At 37.5% G+C, this 17,697-nt stretch overlaps 2 protein-coding genes across 3 annotated transcripts; one reads left to right on the top strand and one right to left on the bottom strand.

Moving 5' to 3' along the window:
• Positions 1 to 690: 690 nt before the first annotated feature.
• Positions 691 to 10,909, bottom strand: lsm12b (LSM12 homolog b). 2 transcript variants are annotated; one of them, XM_077224705.1, is made up of 6 exons: positions 10,705 to 10,893; positions 7,255 to 7,388; positions 4,708 to 4,817; positions 3,569 to 3,592; positions 3,341 to 3,467; positions 691 to 1,369 (listed from the first exon to the last, which is right to left on the bottom strand). In XM_077224705.1, exons 1-6 carry the CDS (start codon positions 10,829 to 10,831, stop codon positions 1,277 to 1,279), a joined length of 615 nt encoding a protein of 204 aa, XP_077080820.1. In that variant the 5' UTR covers positions 10,832 to 10,893; the 3' UTR covers positions 691 to 1,276. The 2 variants fall into 2 exon arrangements, with proteins under 2 accessions (XP_077080820.1, XP_077080821.1); XM_077224706.1 differs by lacking the exon at positions 3,569 to 3,592 and having other exon boundaries at positions 10,705 to 10,909.
• Positions 10,910 to 11,715: 806 nt separating this feature from the next.
• On the top strand, positions 11,716 to 17,670 carry g6pc3 (glucose-6-phosphatase catalytic subunit 3). Its single transcript, XM_077224667.1, has 6 exons — positions 11,716 to 12,093; positions 12,831 to 12,937; positions 13,033 to 13,123; positions 13,794 to 13,912; positions 13,998 to 14,139; positions 16,633 to 17,670. Exons 1-6 carry the CDS (start codon positions 11,876 to 11,878, stop codon positions 16,973 to 16,975), a joined length of 1,020 nt encoding a protein of 339 aa, XP_077080782.1. The 5' UTR covers positions 11,716 to 11,875; the 3' UTR covers positions 16,976 to 17,670.
• The last annotated feature ends 27 nt before the right edge of the window (positions 17,671 to 17,697 follow it).

Raw genomic sequence — 17,697 nt, 5'->3', positions numbered from 1 at the left:
TACATATGCACCTAGAACTATATATATTTTTTTTTTACGATTTCTAAAATTTCTCCAAAAATGAAAGATTCAACATGTGATAAGAATAAAAACGTTCTATTGTACTGGACAGAAATCCATGCAGCATGACTCGTCTGGGGAAATAATTTTGAAAAGTAGTACTAGCTCAGAAAATACTCTGTGAAATCTACATGGTATGGGAAATAGCATGTGCTATTTGTTTCAAGCAACTGTTACAGTCATCACACGGCACATTTCATTGAAATAGTGTCCAATTATATCGGATATAAAACCAGTTGATTTTACTTCTGGTTCTAACATCTTGGAACTGCAACATCAAGCACATTACACTATGGTATACTGGTTTGGCAAATGTAGAAAGTCATCTAGGTATTCCATGTGTACAAAACAGACACATGCGATGCGCAGAATATTGTACTTAATGCGGCATAAATACTAGTTTGGTAGCAAGCTAGACTGTGCCACTGTTTTGTAAATGTGTATCAGTTTAACTACTGTGGTTTTTGCAAAACGAATGAAATGCTATTTGATTAGAACAGGTGGAAAAAATCCACATAACTAAAGTGTTTCAAGCATTTAACCCTTTGATTGAAAGGGCACATTTTTTTAACTCCTTTTGCAAGCATATTGTTTTCAAACATTTCTGAAAAAGCAACTGAAAGTACAATATTACAGTCAGAATTTTTGTTATTTTTATTTTAGAAAATGTCCTTTGTAACATGTGGCATCTGAAGTCACATTTTGTTTAAAATACAGAACAGACAGACACTTGTAGAACATAAACAGCCAAAGAAAGAAAAAAAAAGCATCAAAGTAAATAAAGCTAACAAGCTTTTCTGACTGGTTTGTTTTTTCTTTTCTTTTTTTGACAAAATGGAATAGAAGGCGAAGGAGGGATGTAAGAGAGAAGAAAATATGAAACGCTATTTTTAGATGAAACAAGAGGAGGAAGAAGGGGCAGAGGGGGGATAAGACACTGTTAGTCAAAGAAACTATGGTTTGTTTGATGGTTGGTGTTTTAAATTATCTTTATAAAGTCTAATTTAGAATGAACTCTTGTCACTCTCATGTTTAAAACATTTTTGCTTTTTTTTTGTTTAGTTTTTTTGTTTCTTTTGTTGATCTTCCAGACCCTAGGCCCTTGGTGCATCCACCCTCGGACTACGACGCAGAGGGGGAGATGAGCGCTGGTTTAGACCAGCTGTTAGGCCCTTGATGCCCGTGGTGCCCTCCCCAGATGAGCCATACCCCCCACTCAGGAGGATAAAGACGAGTCCTTCTGTGTTTGCTGTGCTTGTGTACGCTGCATCGACTTCTGGCTTTCCACATCTCTAAAATGTTTCTCAACCTGAAAAGAAAGACACTCAAGTCATGACAAGCAATCGATATGACACCTGTATATGCAGATTAGAGGTCTACTACACGACCCAAGCCCGACGGGTCCCGAACAACTTGCGGGTTTGGGTCGGGTTAGTTTCATGAATATCTTCGGATTTGTAACTAAAAAATATATGCATGTAGTTAAGGTTTGAGTGAGCCACTGTGTTTTTTGTTTGACTACATTCAGGATGTGTACTTTATTCAAATGAGCAGATAAAATTAAAAGGGAGTTCATATATCTGACTGCTTGTATTCATTGATGAAAATGTAGCCATTTGCAGTAATATTGCATCACATCTTGATGCAGTGTGATCTCGAATCGAAGACATGATGATCGTAATCGAATCGAGAGACCAGTGACGATTCACACTTCTATTGCTGAATAACAGGAGAGCCAAAGGACAGCACAAAATTATACATAAACCTCTAAAATTACGATGCAATAATGTGTGTGAAGTGAATGAGTGTACACTGAGCACAGCGCCAAGAGTACTATCAATAAAATACTGCATGAAACATTTTTAACTATTTGATATGTATATTTAAAAGTTTTAAAACTTTGGGAGACGAAATGATTATGATACACGAATGAGTGAAAACTATGAATGAAATGAGCACATCAAATAGCCGCATTTCCCTCGGATCTCTCAGATGTCAGCTCTGTCGCGTGCAAGTAGGGCAAGTAGTGAACATCATTCACATTTTCTACTGTTTGTTTTTAAATGTTTAAAACATTGTACAATATGATAAATGCATGAATGCAAAGTGCAAACTTTATGAATGAAATGAAGCGCGATAGGAAGTCAAATTGCAGTGTTGCCGTCTTTGTGCGTCTCTCTGAATCATACACATTTTCTACCACTTGATGTGTCTAATTACATGTTTTAAACCTTGTGATTTCAACCAATAAATAGCTCAGCAGTTACGTGCAGTGTGGGTCTTACAAAGCTGTTTTGGCTTATGGTAGCAAGTATACAGATACATCTCTCTACAGCAACAGATTTCAGGTTCGGTCTTAAACTTTAACAGTACCGGTCGGGTTCGGGTCAAACGATCTCTGGTACAAGACCTCTAACGCAGATGCACCATCAAACATAGTCTGATCCCATTGTAGAAACATTCAGCATAACCCAACATATATTTAACAAGACAAAACTAAGTAATATAGTGCAAAATGCACCTCTTTGGAGTTATTGTTTCCAGCTAACTAGCGAGCTATGGACAGCGAATCCCTTTCCTGAGGTAAATATAACTTCTTGTGGTTGGCGACTTGGCGTCTTTCTGCAGGTTTTGAAAGCACAAAGCTTATTGGGATTATTAAATGGATGGTGTGTAACAAAGGTTTAGTGAAGTGACTGAAAACAGCATAGACTTAAAAGATTTATTTTTGGGATTTAAGAATCAACATCGGTTCATCAAAATGAAGGTAAATTAAAATGAATATGGTCAACCCTTACCAACCCATCCCTACGGTTGCATTCTTGTAAACTTGTAAAGTCACAATTTACCATACAAAATAGCCTTTTATTACACTTTTCGAACTTAAAAAAAAAAGTACTTGGTTGCAGGGAAACATTCGCCATGTAATTGCAAATTTTGACAGATATGAGAGGGAATGAAGTCACGATAAAACACTTGTAGATCAAATGGTGGCACATGATTTGAAGCATTATTTCTTATATACAATTTGGCTGCTAGAAGTCTTCGTTGACATTTGAAGTGGAAAGCTAACAGTAGCTTTGCCATTTTGTTTGTCTTTCAAGCATCGACCAATGGGACGACTTAATTACCAGGAGTCAGAGAGATATATTTAAAAGACCCCACATTCGATTTGACAGGTTTTAAAATTGACAGCTGGTTTAACTTTTAATATTCTCCATCTTGCAAAACCTATATTATAATTGTATTACTGAATTGAAAGATATTCCGTGATACTCACAATTTTGCGTATATGACTTAGAGCACTTCCCTCTTTGCCTTTGCAGTTCTCCACCTGGTAAGGTGGTGAGATTACGACGTCATCCATCACAATGATGTTCTTCTCCTGCCATTTACAGTCTTTGATGCTGGAAAACAAAGGGATCAAACATCAAACTCTAGATGGGCACACCAGCAGTGAGCAATAACGCTTAAAATGATCAAATAGTAAAGGCCCCGATATACTCACGGCGAAGCTCTTTTTTGTTCTTTGCTTTGGGGTGAAAAGAAGTTTGAAATGCGTGAGCAGCGGAATACTGTTAGCGAACATCCTGACGCTGCCCATGCTACTGAAAGCGGCGTTTAGATAAATATGTGCTGCATGCGTGCTTTCCTTTCAATTAAATAAACATAAAACAAAAATGACAGCGATGATAAAACAGAAAAGAAAGCATCTGATCATAGCGATGTGGATGTTTGCACAAGCTCTGCAATTCCCACTCCAGTGATGTTTATTTATATACCACTTTATGCAAGAGATTGTGTTAAAGCAAGCAGCTTTATAGTATTAAACAAACAAACAAAAAAAGTGTCAGTCTCTTGCAATTAGAATTACAAATTAATTTTCTACTATAAAGCGGCTCTCCAGTGTGTTTATGTTTTTACTCACGGATGTCTGACCTCGAGGGACTGAACAGAAGAAATGAACCAGAGAAGATTTCCACAACAAAGAAGGCGGAGCCTCAGGGCCACACACACCCATTACGTAATCATCACAGATCAATGGTAGTTTAAAGGCGTTTATCAGTCAGGGGTGCATTTCCCAAAAGCAACTATGGTTGCAAGTTCCTTCATCTCATTACTAACAGAAATCAATGGAATTTGTGACCATAATTGGCTAACGATGGTTTTTGGGGAAACGCACCCCAGGGTGAACTTTTCCGGAGTTTCGAACTCCAGAGAAAGACAAAACAAACTTCGTTTTGGCCTGTATTTGTTTCAAAATGACGTCACGCCAGTCTGTTCTTCGATTTTGCTTGAAGTATATCGGGGCCTTAATATAGAAACATGTTTCATGCTTAAATGTTTAAGTTCAAGATCTCAGTAGATTGTACTTTAATTCAATCCTCATGACAGACCGCACGAGGGGGAACCACCTTGTCAAATGCAGAATACAACTTCTAGGCTGTAGATTTGACTAATCTTTATCTCACATGCTTTTAAAACTCAATTCAGTAATATTAATCATTCATTTAAGAGTAAAAAAAAACTTTTACAATACAATCATCCAATTACCACATAAGAGAAGTTTAACATCACTTTGGTTATAGATAAATGAAGACTTCGGTCTTCCGCTTTCACAATGGAAGTAAAGTTTGCAAGTCTTACGTTTTGTGTATAGTCTGGAATAATTGCTGGCCCTCAACTGACACCCCAGCACTGATTGCATAGGCTTGGGACAACTTGTCTTCCTTTTCCGACCTTGCCCGACTGGCAAGCTGTAAAACAAAAGATGTCAAAGTAAGATGTTGTTTGACAGGCATCATCTCAATCATGTATTATATACCATCTAGCACACGTGTCAAACTCCGAACCTGGAGGGTTTAGCTGGAACCTGCTCCAAAACAACTGCCTGGAAGTTTCTAGTAATCCTGAAGATCTTTGCCGTGTCCGAAATCACCCCTACACCCTCAATCACTATTCCCTACATTACTCCATTAATATAGTTCACTTGAAGGAATGAAAACGAGTGAGTTAATTTAGACAATGAGTGCGCCGGAAGGGCTGCCGCTTTGGAAAGTTTGTGCTTGCCGTTTAATAATCATTTGAAACTTAACAGCTCAAGTAGCTCAAGTAGTAATGAAAATATTTATCTTGAACTCATGGAAACGATGTATAAACTTTAATTAAACAATTTTATAATTAAAAAGGAATTTATACCTGTATGATATTACGCTGTAGCCACATTGGGCCAGCGGTTTGGAAAACGGATGGATGATTCAGCTGCGGGCACAATCTTCTGGTAAGATGTGGGAATTTATTCAGCTCACAACTTAAGGGTATTCTCTAGGCGTTGAGCGTACATCAGTTATACACTTGTTATTGCAGTGCATTATGGGATTTAATGAGTGCCCTTGATAACGTCCACTATGGTTTCAGACACCATCACAAATGGCTGTTCCCACATATAGTGCCCTATTTAAAGCCTGGAACACACCAAATCGACGCCGACCAACTAGCGCTGATGAAAGCCGACTGTGTTGTCGCCACACATCGGGGGAAAAAGCTGAACTTGAACACACCGAGAGAACTACAGCCGACTGTCAGCTAGCATGCGTGTTCTGCGCCTGCATGTAAATGAGACAACTGTCTATTGAATTCGATGCAGCAGGCTGCAGATACACATCCCGTAAACAAAGCAGTGTGTTCTTACCGTTCTGAATATCAGTCCTGCTAAACACTTCCTTTATTCCACTCCGCTCATGTTAATATTGAAATATTTGCAAAGGAACACTTACGCAAAGATGATGTAACATAAGAACAACCTTCTATCTGTAGCGTTTGACTTCTTTGCTCGCCGTTTTGCTATTATTCTCGTGCACTGACTCACTAAGCTGAACAGCCAATCAGAGTTCCCTCTTTCACCGACGCCGATTCAACATGTCGAATCGGCCGCAACAAAGCCAACGAGGACCAATTTCAGCCGACGGTGCGGAACACACTGAGTAAACTTAGTCGGCCGACGCACAAAAACTGCCCGACGGCCGACCGTCGGCTTGGTGTGTTCCAGGCTTAAGGGTATGGGGGAGATTTGACAGCACTGGATTAGCTGGTTGTTTAATTAAGGTTGGAGCTAAACTCTGCAGAACAATGACCCTGCAGGAACTGAGTTTGACACCCCTGATCTAGCACAACATATGTGAAACATTTTTTACAAACCACCATGGCTATGTTCAGACTGGCAGCAAAAATCTGATTTTTGGAATATACAGATTTTATCCAGATGGGTTTTTTGAAAGTCTGGACCGCTTTATATATAGTATATTGTATTTATAGTTTCACATGCATTTGACAAACAATTAAATGACTATTCATTTTAATGAAAATGTATTAATATTCCTGAAAATTCCCATTCCTACTCAGTACTATCCATTTCCTAATACTACAGTCTAACTTTGAATGTTTTTCTTTTGAAAATGTCTAACATGTACAATAGACATTAATAAAGGTATCACCAATAGGCCATACCAACTATACTGTCATATTAAACTAAGGTGCTGTATGTAAGAATGACTGCAGTCCAAATTCAAAATATCAGAGACCGTTGTTTCCCCCCTCCCTCCTCCTCAGACTCGCACACGCGGGTTGCCATTTTGAGGACACGCTAAAGGAGCGAGCACAATTGATGATGAAAAACAAGGAGACATACAGACTGTAAGTTAATAAATTGATTTATCCACGTTTTAATTTACTCTCGTTCTTAGAGATTTTTAGATGGATACCGAGGCTTTTTAGGTTGTGTGGAATCTGCAAGCTCTGACCCAGTTTGTTTGCTCGTTTCCAAGGATCCGATGCACTGTGTTTCCTGCTAACTGGCATCCCGGGGTGTCGAAATACTATTGGGTGAACTGGCAGTGGGCGAGATCACACAGACCAAAACAAAACACGACTGACAACACGGAACGTGTAAAATAATAAGTCAAATAACTGGCTGTAGAAGTGTTTTTCAGAGAAACGAGAATGTGAACTTAACATGTTTCCTAAATATCTCCTATAATATTATGATATTTTTAAGCTTTAGTAGAGTAAAGAAAGTTACATACAGCACCTTCAAGTGTTACCATGACTTAAAATGACTCATTCCAGTATATAAAATTGTGATTGTAGTGCAACCACCGTTGGTGTATGCATTTTGAACGCAATATGTAATCTTACCTTGCTAACATTCAAGGATGCTAGAGGAGGAGGAGTTTCAGTGAGGTCATTAATTATATCCACATCTGAAACATAGGCTAAGTTGATCAAGATGACGTCGCTGAGGTTGGGCTTTCCGCTGGAGGAAGGACATTCTGGTAGGAGTGTTAAGGATACATCAAACAAAAACATCAAGACATACTTATGCAGTTGTTCTCTATCAACAGGTAGGTGGGGCTGGGCAATAAAACGATAATTATCGCGATATAATTTTTCTCGATAAAACGATATCAAGAGTTCGATAAATGTTCGATAATGTTTATGTGCCAAAAGCGGAACGAAACTCATTTGAACCGCGCGCCACACGGACCGTTTATCCACCCGGCTCAAAGTCCAAACGGCAGCGCAGCAGAGAATGTCTAATAGAAGAGAATTGGCACTTTCTGGTTACTTCCGGTTTCTGGACTGGCTGCAGTAACACGTCTCTGTCCATGCGGGGGCGCTCACAGGCGAGTGCAGAGTGAATGGGAGTCTATGGGGTTTCACCCCCAGAAATCCACTTTTCTCAGGATGTAATTTTTTGACAAGTAATTTGAAAGTTGCATTCAAAAGGGCGGGCTAAGATAATACACTCAGCTGAAAATTGCATTTTAAGTTTACTTATCTGTTCTAAAAATACTTTAAAAAATGTGATGACGTCACGTAATAGCAGAATGCTAGCGTGTTCCGGCCAACAACGACCTAACCTGTAAGAAATCGAAAGGACATAAGTACTCGTTCATTCGACTTTTGGACTATAATCTATATTGAACTTGCGTAATCAACAATAAAATCTACGTTGATTCAACGACAAGCAGGAGAAAGGGATACATTTAGCCGTCTAGCTCCATAGACTCCCATTCATTCTGCACTCGCCCGCGATCACCTCCAGTGGAATTCTAATGGAACTGCAACCAAGATTATATACAATGGGGCTAATAGGAAGTGCCAAGGCTCTCCGTTAGACAGGCTCTGAGCGCAACGCGAGCTTACGACTAGAGCTTATGACTTATGACTAGAGACTAGAGCATCATCTCGCTCACGAGATCCAGTGAGAAGCGCTTGAATTCAGTGAAGAACACAAATGTCTCCGTGATGTAAACCAGTTTAAAGGCAGATGAAACCGCGCTGACAAACAGGAGAAACACTGTGCGCAACGATACAGTCAGAAGGATTTTCCGTCAACAAACCCCCTTCATTTACCATGGATTTACTGTAACGTTAGCCTAGTAATATTTACTGCACCATGAAATGTGGGATATACTTATTGAATTGTATTATATTATTAATGTAGACAATGTATCAAAGGACTAATGGAATACAATTACAGTATTTAATGATGTATTTAGGCTACTGTTTTTCATAAATACCATAGAAACCATGAAGTAACATTTTGCCATGATAGTGAGACTATAGGCTATGCCTGGTTTTATCTGTGGTTATCATGATCTAAATGCATGATACTGGATGACCAATGGTTAATTTTAATAAAACTCATACAGTCAGAATATGTTTATAAATTTTTTTTAACAGATGTTACTGTTTTTTTTAATGAACATAAATTTAACATGGTAGTATTAGCTTGAGTCAGGATGCAGATTTACTGGCAACTCACTGTCAAATATGCGTTTTGAGACAAAACATGTAATATTATTAATATTGCAGCCTGCACTGCAAACTGTGCTGAAGATACGTGCCATCAAAGTCACTTTACATTAAACAATATCCCCCATTAGCACATGCAGAAACTAAGAAATGTATTTTTCTATTAAGATATTTATTTTGTTAAGGAATAAGGACAAATGTTTGAATGTTCAACCTGAGATTTGTGAAATTTTCTGACAATAAAGATTAGTTTAAAACCACAATTAACGCTCTGGTTTCTACAACTTTCACTTAGGAGCAAAAATCTGCCTTTAAACTTGAAAGAAATAAAGATTTGACATTTATCGTGATAATTATCGATGTCGACTAATATAAAAAAATTATCGTGATAATTTTTTTAGGCCATATCGCCCAGCCCTACAGGTAGGTGTTGAAACCTCCTGTTTAGGAAATGACTTGGTTTACTAAACATCAAAAGTAGTTACTGACACACCTGTTTACAACACACCAAAGACATTGAGCGGTTCAACTACCACCATCCCCCACAAGGTTAAATGGCCTTTATTCTAAGGCCTAGATGTAAAAGACAGGTGAGTAATACATAAAATGAAACCAACACGAGTAATTGGTTGAGCAAACCTACAAAAAATAAGACGACAAAAAGTGACAAGTGATGTCATACATGTCAAGGCATCAAACCATCAAGACCACATTTAAACAAATCAGCACTGAACAGTGACAAGTGCGATTTGTAGAAATCTCATGAAGGTCAATCTTATGTGTGACAAGCAGATTAATTCATTTATCACAAAAAACTTAACAATCTTCATCTTTTGTAGATACCTGAAAAACTTACTTTCACATTCTCTAGATGCTGCTTAGCCAGTTAATCTATCCTTAGCCCTATGAAGCCTACTGTATCATATTTAATACACAAAGAAATTTCTAACGTCTTTAAATGACCAAAAACTTTGCTGAAAAACCTGTTGTACAATCTACTACACGCCTTCTGTCGTCCGAGCTATATTTATACTTTTTGGCATGTAAAATTCATTTTAGTATAATTATAAAACCATCAACCTTGAGGTTGTGGTGATGTGAAATCTTCAAAGATTTTTATTAAACCATGGCAGGTCAAAGTGTGTCATCACTTCAGCTCACCCTTTAAAATGCCATCTCGAAAGATGGAAGCTATATTTCATTTGGATGGAAGGAACCTGTTTGTGATATTTATTTTTAGTGCATAAAACGTATAGCCTAGTGAGTAGGTTGAAGTGTCATCCTTCCGATCTCTGCATTCACAAACTCCCTTATTTGTATAGCATGGTCAACAAATATGAATATGACCATTCAGTCTGAGATTATTGATCTGAGAACAGTATAACTACAGACTGCATTTAGTATGGTGGTAAACTAGTGTATGCTAACATTACGCATCCTGGGCATTATTAGCTGTTACTGGGAAAAAAATAGTTTATAAACTATATAATATACCCTATGAGAGCTGCCATTATTACACTGGAAAGGCATTAGCTTAGCACGCACGGCTAATATTGTCGGTCGCGAGGACATGCTAATCAGCAAGCTAACCACAAACAACACTTTTCCAACACGTTTACAACTGTGAACCCACATCAAGTCAACTAACCACAGAAAAAACAAAGTGACAAACATAGCCGATCTTGGCCAAACACAACATAGAAGGTAAACGAAGCAAGAATATGCGTTGAATGAGGCCACTAGCGCACACATAAACACGCTCACGCGGAGCCTCAGTTTGACACAGTCAAGCAGTTTAAACGCACATATCCGAGGAATAAAGGATACTCAGAGTCAACATCTTGGACGGGTAATCGAAAGCCACCACCTCTCCCTGCAAACGTTGGCCTAAACAGGTGAGGCAAGAGACATGGCTCCCGACACTGAAATACTCCCCCGGTCCAGGAGCCGCCATCTTCTCCGCCAGGGAAACCGGAGCGCTAGCTTTACGTAAACGACCGCGACGGCGTGACTGCTACACTCAGCGGCACGTCAGGTGACAGGAAAGAGTGGGAACACAATTATTCTTCAAAAAAAAAAAAAAAAAGACACAACTTTTTAAATAAAAATAAAATAAAAATAAAATACTAGACGATAAATAAATAAATAAATAAATAAAGAAACAAACAAATAAATAAGAGTGATACTACTCTTGTTTATGCAAGAGTACTGATTAATTAGAGATGGACAACATAATTAAAATTCTTATTTTATTTGAGAAATATATATGTATATAGACAAGGCAAAATACATGTAAACTGTACTGGAACCAAATGGTAGCCTGTTTTCCAGATGTTTCACGACTCATATCAGTCAAATTATATAGAGCAAAAATTATAGAGAACAGTTCAGAGAATGTGAGATAAATAACAACAGCAATATAAAAGAATAACCGTATAAAAAATAATAATTTAAAAAAAAGTTAACATTTGGTGGTTACATGATTTTGAAAAGTTTTAGAATAGGCTATTTATTGTTTTCAAAAGTTTTTTATTTTGTGTTCTTGTGCTTAAAAGTGTTTCAAAGTACATATTGAGATTAGTTTTACAGAAGGTAATATATTATAATATTATATGTAATAATATAGATTAGTTTTTCTTGACTTCAAATAATTAAATTATTAACAATTTAAAAGCCCATTTCACTGTTCAGATAATATTCTTCGCTCATGTATTTAATAGGCCTAGAATAAGGTGAACTGATAAAACCTTTGCGGTTAAAGTCTGTAAAAAGTTCGAGTGGGCAGATGATTCAAGTCCCTTGTTTAAAATATGCGTTTTAGCAGATTCATTTTGTCCCACTGCGGTACCCGTGATAACGGTAACGTTGAGGTCTGAACTCCTGACAGCAGCAGCGGCTTCTCTGACCGTTGTTTAAGTCTTAATTCACTCAGTCTTTTACCTGTAAGATGAGCAGGGGACCTTAATGTTATCTGTGGACGTTTATTCATCATCCTGTAATGGAGAACATTCACCGCCAAGGCGTTTGGGTGGCGGAGGCTCTTCAGCAGAGAACCAGAAGCCTGGAGGATTTCTGGCTAGTCGCTTCTCATATGGGAGACCCGAAAGCGGCGGTTCTCCTGGTCTTTCCTGTCGTGTTTTACATTCATCGACGGACTGGCATCGCTGTTCTCTGGGTAGCAGCTTTGTCAGAGTGGCTTAATTTGGTTCTCAAATGGTATGAAATGCTTTGCATGTTAGGATGTGTGAAAATGAAACCAAATGTCAGATGATAGATAAACTTCTATAGTGCAAACTAGTTTTATAATTACTTTTTATGTAATATATACATTATGTATGTGTGTATATATTCAGTACAGTATGCGTGTATGTAATATATGTATAGGCCTATATATAGCCTACATATATAAATATATATTTATATATATATATATATAGACTCTAGTGTAATGTTGTAATGTTGTAATGTTTGAAGAATACTGTCAGCATTTCTTATATAAATATTACAAGTATCCATATGACATACTAAAACAACATAGCAATCATTGCAATTATATAAATTATTATTCCAAAGCATTTTAAGGTTTAAAGTAATGTCTTATCACTTCAGTGTCAAAACAGTGCTGTTTAATATTTTGTGTGAAAACCTTGATACACTGCCATTCACAAGTTTGGGATTAGATAAAAAAAAAACATTAATAATAATTGTGTACCAATAATAATTGAGCACTAAATTAGCATGTTAGAATTGTTTCAAGAAAAACCTCATTAAATCAATTTAGTAATTTCTTACTCTTTTGGTTCTAAATGATTCTGATGGCATTTAAAATGCAAGAAAAAGTAAACTGTAGAGAATTTATTTTAGTTTTCATAAAATTATAGTTTTAAACGAGTTTTTATTGGGTTGTGAATGGCATTTCATGTTGACTGTAATTTATTTAACTTGACATCCAGGTTCCTGTTTGGCGAGAGGCCATATTGGTGGATTGGAGAATCTGGATTGTTTTCTAAAAACCCACCGAAAGTCCAGCAGTTCCTGTCTACATGTGAGACTGGCCCAGGTAAAGCAGCACAATAATCGTATTCCTTGTTATAGATCATTTTACCTGAAGCATTTCCAGATGTCAAGACCTAATCCCTCCTCCATCTCTCTCAGGCAGTCCCTCAGGTCATGCCATGGTCACTAGTGCTGTGTGGTGGCTGATCGTCTCTTCACTGGCCTCATTCTTTCACACTCGCACGGCCAGGTCTGTCTTTAACACTATAAAGCCTTTACAGTAAACTTCAGAAGAACTTTGATATATTGTAATATATCTAGATCAATATTTACTGGACTGCACTAAACCTTACTTGATTATTCATACATCTTTAAAAAAAATTTTTTTTTTTTATAAATCATGCTAAATTGTGAGTATCAAATATAATCCACGAGGAAGGTTTATTTGTTCATCTCTCAATCATCATTGTACTCCATTGAGTTATGTGGTTTAAATAAAACTACAGAGATTTGATCATAAAACTAAGCATTTAAGTATAAATCTTACTATTGTCTGATATACAACTTATGGAGTGACAACTTCTATTCATATCCAATTTATATTAGTAGCAGCCTAATTTCATTATTCATTTTGGCCATATAAAAATCATCATCTGCACCAAATTCTGTATTTTTGCTCAATTTGAGCCTCTAAATTAAACTGATTTTTCCCCCTCCTCTTCAAACTCTCACTATCTCAAACTATATGAGCCATAAAAGCCTGATGTATCAAATATGATACTCAACGTATGCAAACTTTAAAAAAAATATTTTGTTTGTAATTTTCTCACGCTCTCTTTTAAGTCACATCACAGTATTACTGTAGATACATGAATGTTATTTATTCATATGTAATACTAAACAAACTCTTTGTCGTACAGTAAGATGTTAGCTGCAGTGCCGTACCTGTTGTATGCAGTATTTTTGGGATGTGTGGGCCTTTCTCGGATCTTCATCCTGGCTCACTTCCCTCATCAAGTCATTGCCGGTCTTCTGACAGGTCAGTATAAATAAATAAGTCATCTATACATACATACACATACTCATATCTTTAAAGCCAGGATCTTAATGCACCATCTCCACAGGGGTGTTGCTGGGGATGTATCTGAACCGGACTGTGCCTGAATGTCGCCCTCTGCTGTTCTTCTTTTGCTGGAGCATGACTTTGCTCTTTGGAGCTCTTGTGCTGCATGGCGCCCTGCAAAAGACTGGGATTGATCTTTCTTGGTGGGTACAATGTGACATTGAGTTAATATTGTGTAAAAACTGTACTTTTTTTAGTTTAACACGTCTAAATTCAACACGTGTACATCTCAATTGTTACAAATGCAATTCAATTAAATCTAGCTATGTTTTTTATAACACTATACTTTGTTATAATATATTATAGCACTATAATATATAAAATGTGCAAAGGGTCCATTGAAATATGCATTGTCAACCACCAATTATAATATACTAATCCTCAAAATATCACATGTACACTGCATATTTGTATTATGCCTGGTTCAAATTGTATGATTTTGGGCTGTCCCAGACTGAAGATGACGAATCGTGGCGGTTTCTGTGGTCGTACGTCGTACAGAGGTTCAAAGACGGCCATTATCACGGTCTTATGGCCAATGATAGCCTGCGATAATATTCAGCCCCTGTCCACATGGAGCTGTTTAGCTGTATATGGACAAATTTTTTATCGGATCGGCGTTTCGTCCAGACGGATCCGGCGTTTTGGGAGACTGAAACCGCTATTTTTTGAAAACGGGTCCCAGGGTGGATAAATCTGAAAACGACACCCTTGCGTCTTCGTGTGTACGGCCAATCCGTATTCCATATTTTGTGAAACGATGATGTCATCACCCCACGTGTCGACTAGTCAGACACGCTAAATCAGTAGCCTAACATCAACAACAACTGCGACTACTTGCTTGAGTTCATGCTTCAGAAGCTACTGAGCCTCTTTTATTTATTTATTTATTGTTTAGGCCTAATTTAATGTATTTTTATTTTATTTCTTTATTTTACTTCTTTATTTGTTTATATTTCTTTCTTATGCTATGATGCTTGTATTTTGTCTGATTAAGACATTTCGTATTTTGTAGGGATGGGCATTTCAAGCAAAAATAATATTCGACGATCGCTGGGAATTATTTGATTATTATTCAAAAAACGCATAATAATGCGGAGGCCTTTCGCTCCGACATTAAATTTCTCTGTACTGTAGGCCTACATGTTGTAGCCATTAAAGAAAAGTTAGTTTCATATTTATGTTTAAATAATATGTTATTTTTTCCATTTCATATGTTGATTATATGAAAAGTGAACAGCCTGAGTAGCCTAATCATAAGATGCGCAATATCGAGACACATCATTTTGACCACTTAATTAAGTTTTGTTTTATATAAAGCCTTTCTTTAAAGTGAATTTCGTTTTGTATAAATTGTATCATAATTTTAATCAATGTTTCATCAACCAATTTCCTGGATTTAATAAATAAGTAGCAAATATAGCAGACAATAGCCATCAGGACACGGAGGCGCCGACGCGATACAACTTGAATCCCACGTGAACTGGAGCTTGTCTCATAAATGAACAGAAACTCAGAAATATATCTAAGCTTGAAATGTCTACTTTTAAACAAAACAATTCAAAACGAAAAGAAACAGACAACTCTATTATAATCCGTATGAAGTGCGCATTTCTCTCTATAAACACCTTCACCTACTGTGAAGGTGGCGAGTCAGCATCGTCACAGAAAACACTAGTTTATTAATAAATAATTAAAATGTCTCCTTGCTAAATTTGACACATTCATAATGATTAGGCTATTTGCCGGTTCTTTGTGGCAAGCTTTATGCGTCTGCTAACTAATCGAATATCGTGACTCATTCCTATTTTGTACCAGGTTTATGGTTTTTCATATTGTTCAATAAAGTTCTTGATTAAAAAGAAAGAAAAAAAAGAAGCTACTGTTCCTAATATTATTGTATACAGCGCGCAAGGTTGATGCGCAAGTCTTCTCTGTTTTTAGTGTATCTGTGTCACAAATACAGCGCCTCATACTGGTCTGGCATGTATACTACATCGGTTTCAGTCGGTTTCAGCGGTTTCGTGTGTACGCAGATATTTCTTGAGACGGCGCCGTGTTTATGGAATTTTTTTTTAGAACAAGGAAAAAAAAGATTGGATAGGGAAAGCTCTGGCTTCGTGTGGACGTGGCCTCAGACAGTGTCAGAACTTTATCATGATCATCTCACAGTGTGTTTGCTGCTATGACCTACTGTATGTCTGCTGGCAATAAAAATGCACCATGAAATGGCGTATTGATCAACGTGACATGACGCTAAAACTTTAAACTACTTACCTCAAGCTCCATTTGCAAAATTGGCATTCTCCAGCCATGACCGCGTCCATATTCTCATCTTTCGCCGCCGCCTCTTTTTTCAGCGAACATAAAACCCACAATTGCGATTGATCTTGCTCTATTTGTTCAACACTAGCACATGCTAATGCATCGTAGCCTGCGATTTAATAGGTGTCATCATCATCATTCAGTCAACACACATGTCGTACCCGAGTTAAATTGACCATGTCGTACTTTGTGATTTGCAATGATCTTATAGGATTGCCGAAATCGCACAGTCTGTAGCAGGCATTAAGGAGTGATAATCTGTATGAATGACTTTTTTCACTGCAAACTTGCACTCATACTGTGAACCGCAGGTCCATCTCTCTGGCTAAGAGGTGGTGTTCTCACTCCGAGTGGATCCGTGTAGACACTGCGCCCTTCTCCTCTCTGAACCGTGATGCCGGGGTTCTGCTAGGCCTAGGACTTGCGCAGTATTGGAAGCCAGGTGGATGGGCTCTTCCATGGGTACCCAGGACTCTCTGTCTGGCCCTCTCGTCCATGGCGCTCCACTACATCAGCAGCTTCCCTTTGCCCACTGTTCCTCCTCTTCTCTTCTACTCACTGTTCTTTCTGAAATACACCATTGTGCCGCAGGTGGTCATGGTGTTAGTGCCAGGATTTGTGCATCTCCTCACAGCCAAACCCAAGAGGGAGTAAAGGTGAATGTCGCAGATGTTTTTAGTGTTTGAACCATCCATTGACACAAATCATCTTGAAGATCAATCATTAATGGAGTTCTATTTAAAGACAATGACAATGCAGTTGCTTGCAGCTTTAAAGATTGTTTTGCAAAAAAAAAGGGACATTGAATATGGATTACTGCAGTTCATTAGCATTTAGTTTGAAACTCTTAGGTGAAATTGTTTCTTGTTGTTCTTTGATGATTCTTTTTAAAAAGTTCAATAGTTTTCTCTATTTATTTTTTTATGCTTTCAAGTTATTTAAATGGTCTAAATCAATCTATAATCGGTTTCCACAAAGTGATTAAGAAAACTAGATATTTGCATTTTCTCTAGTATTTGCTTAGTCTGATTCTAAATTGTTCTAGGTGGTTGCTAGGGTGTTGCTAAGGTGTTTAGAATGTTCCAAATCTCTGGTCCCTAGATATGGCTGGAGGATTTAACTTTGTTTTAGTGTCTGCCAGGGGAAAATCGAAATTCTGATCACTTAGAAATGTAACTTTCTATCCTCAACAAGCTGCATGATTTGAGCCATCCTACAGTATGTGTCAGTTTAATATGTGGCCGTTTGTCAAGTATGAGCAATAATAGTCTGAAAGGACAAATAGTGCAGTTGTGTAACAGCTGTAGGCCTATATAAAAGAAACCACAATAAAAGGAATCATCTTTTAAGCTCGACCAGTTTTATACATTTCTTAT

This window comes from Siphateles boraxobius, unplaced genomic scaffold, assembly GCF_051911475.1.
Source record: "Siphateles boraxobius isolate OS27281-9 unplaced genomic scaffold, OSU_SipBor_1 90, whole genome shotgun sequence".
Lineage (NCBI taxonomy): Eukaryota > Metazoa > Chordata > Actinopteri > Cypriniformes > Leuciscidae > Siphateles > Siphateles boraxobius.
This window is presented reverse-complemented; position numbering and strand designations above follow the sequence as displayed.

Bases quoted from the DNA above. Each gene is read 5' to 3' on its own strand.
- g6pc3 (XM_077224667.1), top strand. From the start codon at position 11,876: ATGGAGAACATTCACCGCCAAGGCGTTTGGGTGGCGGAGGCTCTTCAG. The intron at 12,094-12,830 runs GTATGAAATGCT...CTTGACATCCAG, and splicing joins CTTAATTTGGTTCTCAAATG to GTTCCTGTTTGGCGAGAGGC. The intron at 12,938-13,032 runs GTAAAGCAGCAC...CATCTCTCTCAG, and splicing joins TACATGTGAGACTGGCCCAG to GCAGTCCCTCAGGTCATGCC.
- lsm12b (XM_077224705.1), bottom strand. From the start codon at position 10,831: ATGGCGGCTCCTGGACCGGGGGAGTATTTCAGTGTCGGGAGCCATGTC. The intron at 7,389-10,704 runs GTATCCTTTATT...CACTCCTACCAG, and splicing joins GTCCAAGATGTTGACTCTGA to AATGTCCTTCCTCCAGCGGA. The intron at 3,593-4,707 runs GTAAGACTTGCA...TTCACCCCAAAG, and splicing joins TTCCAGACTATACACAAAAC to CAAAGAACAAAAAAGAGCTT.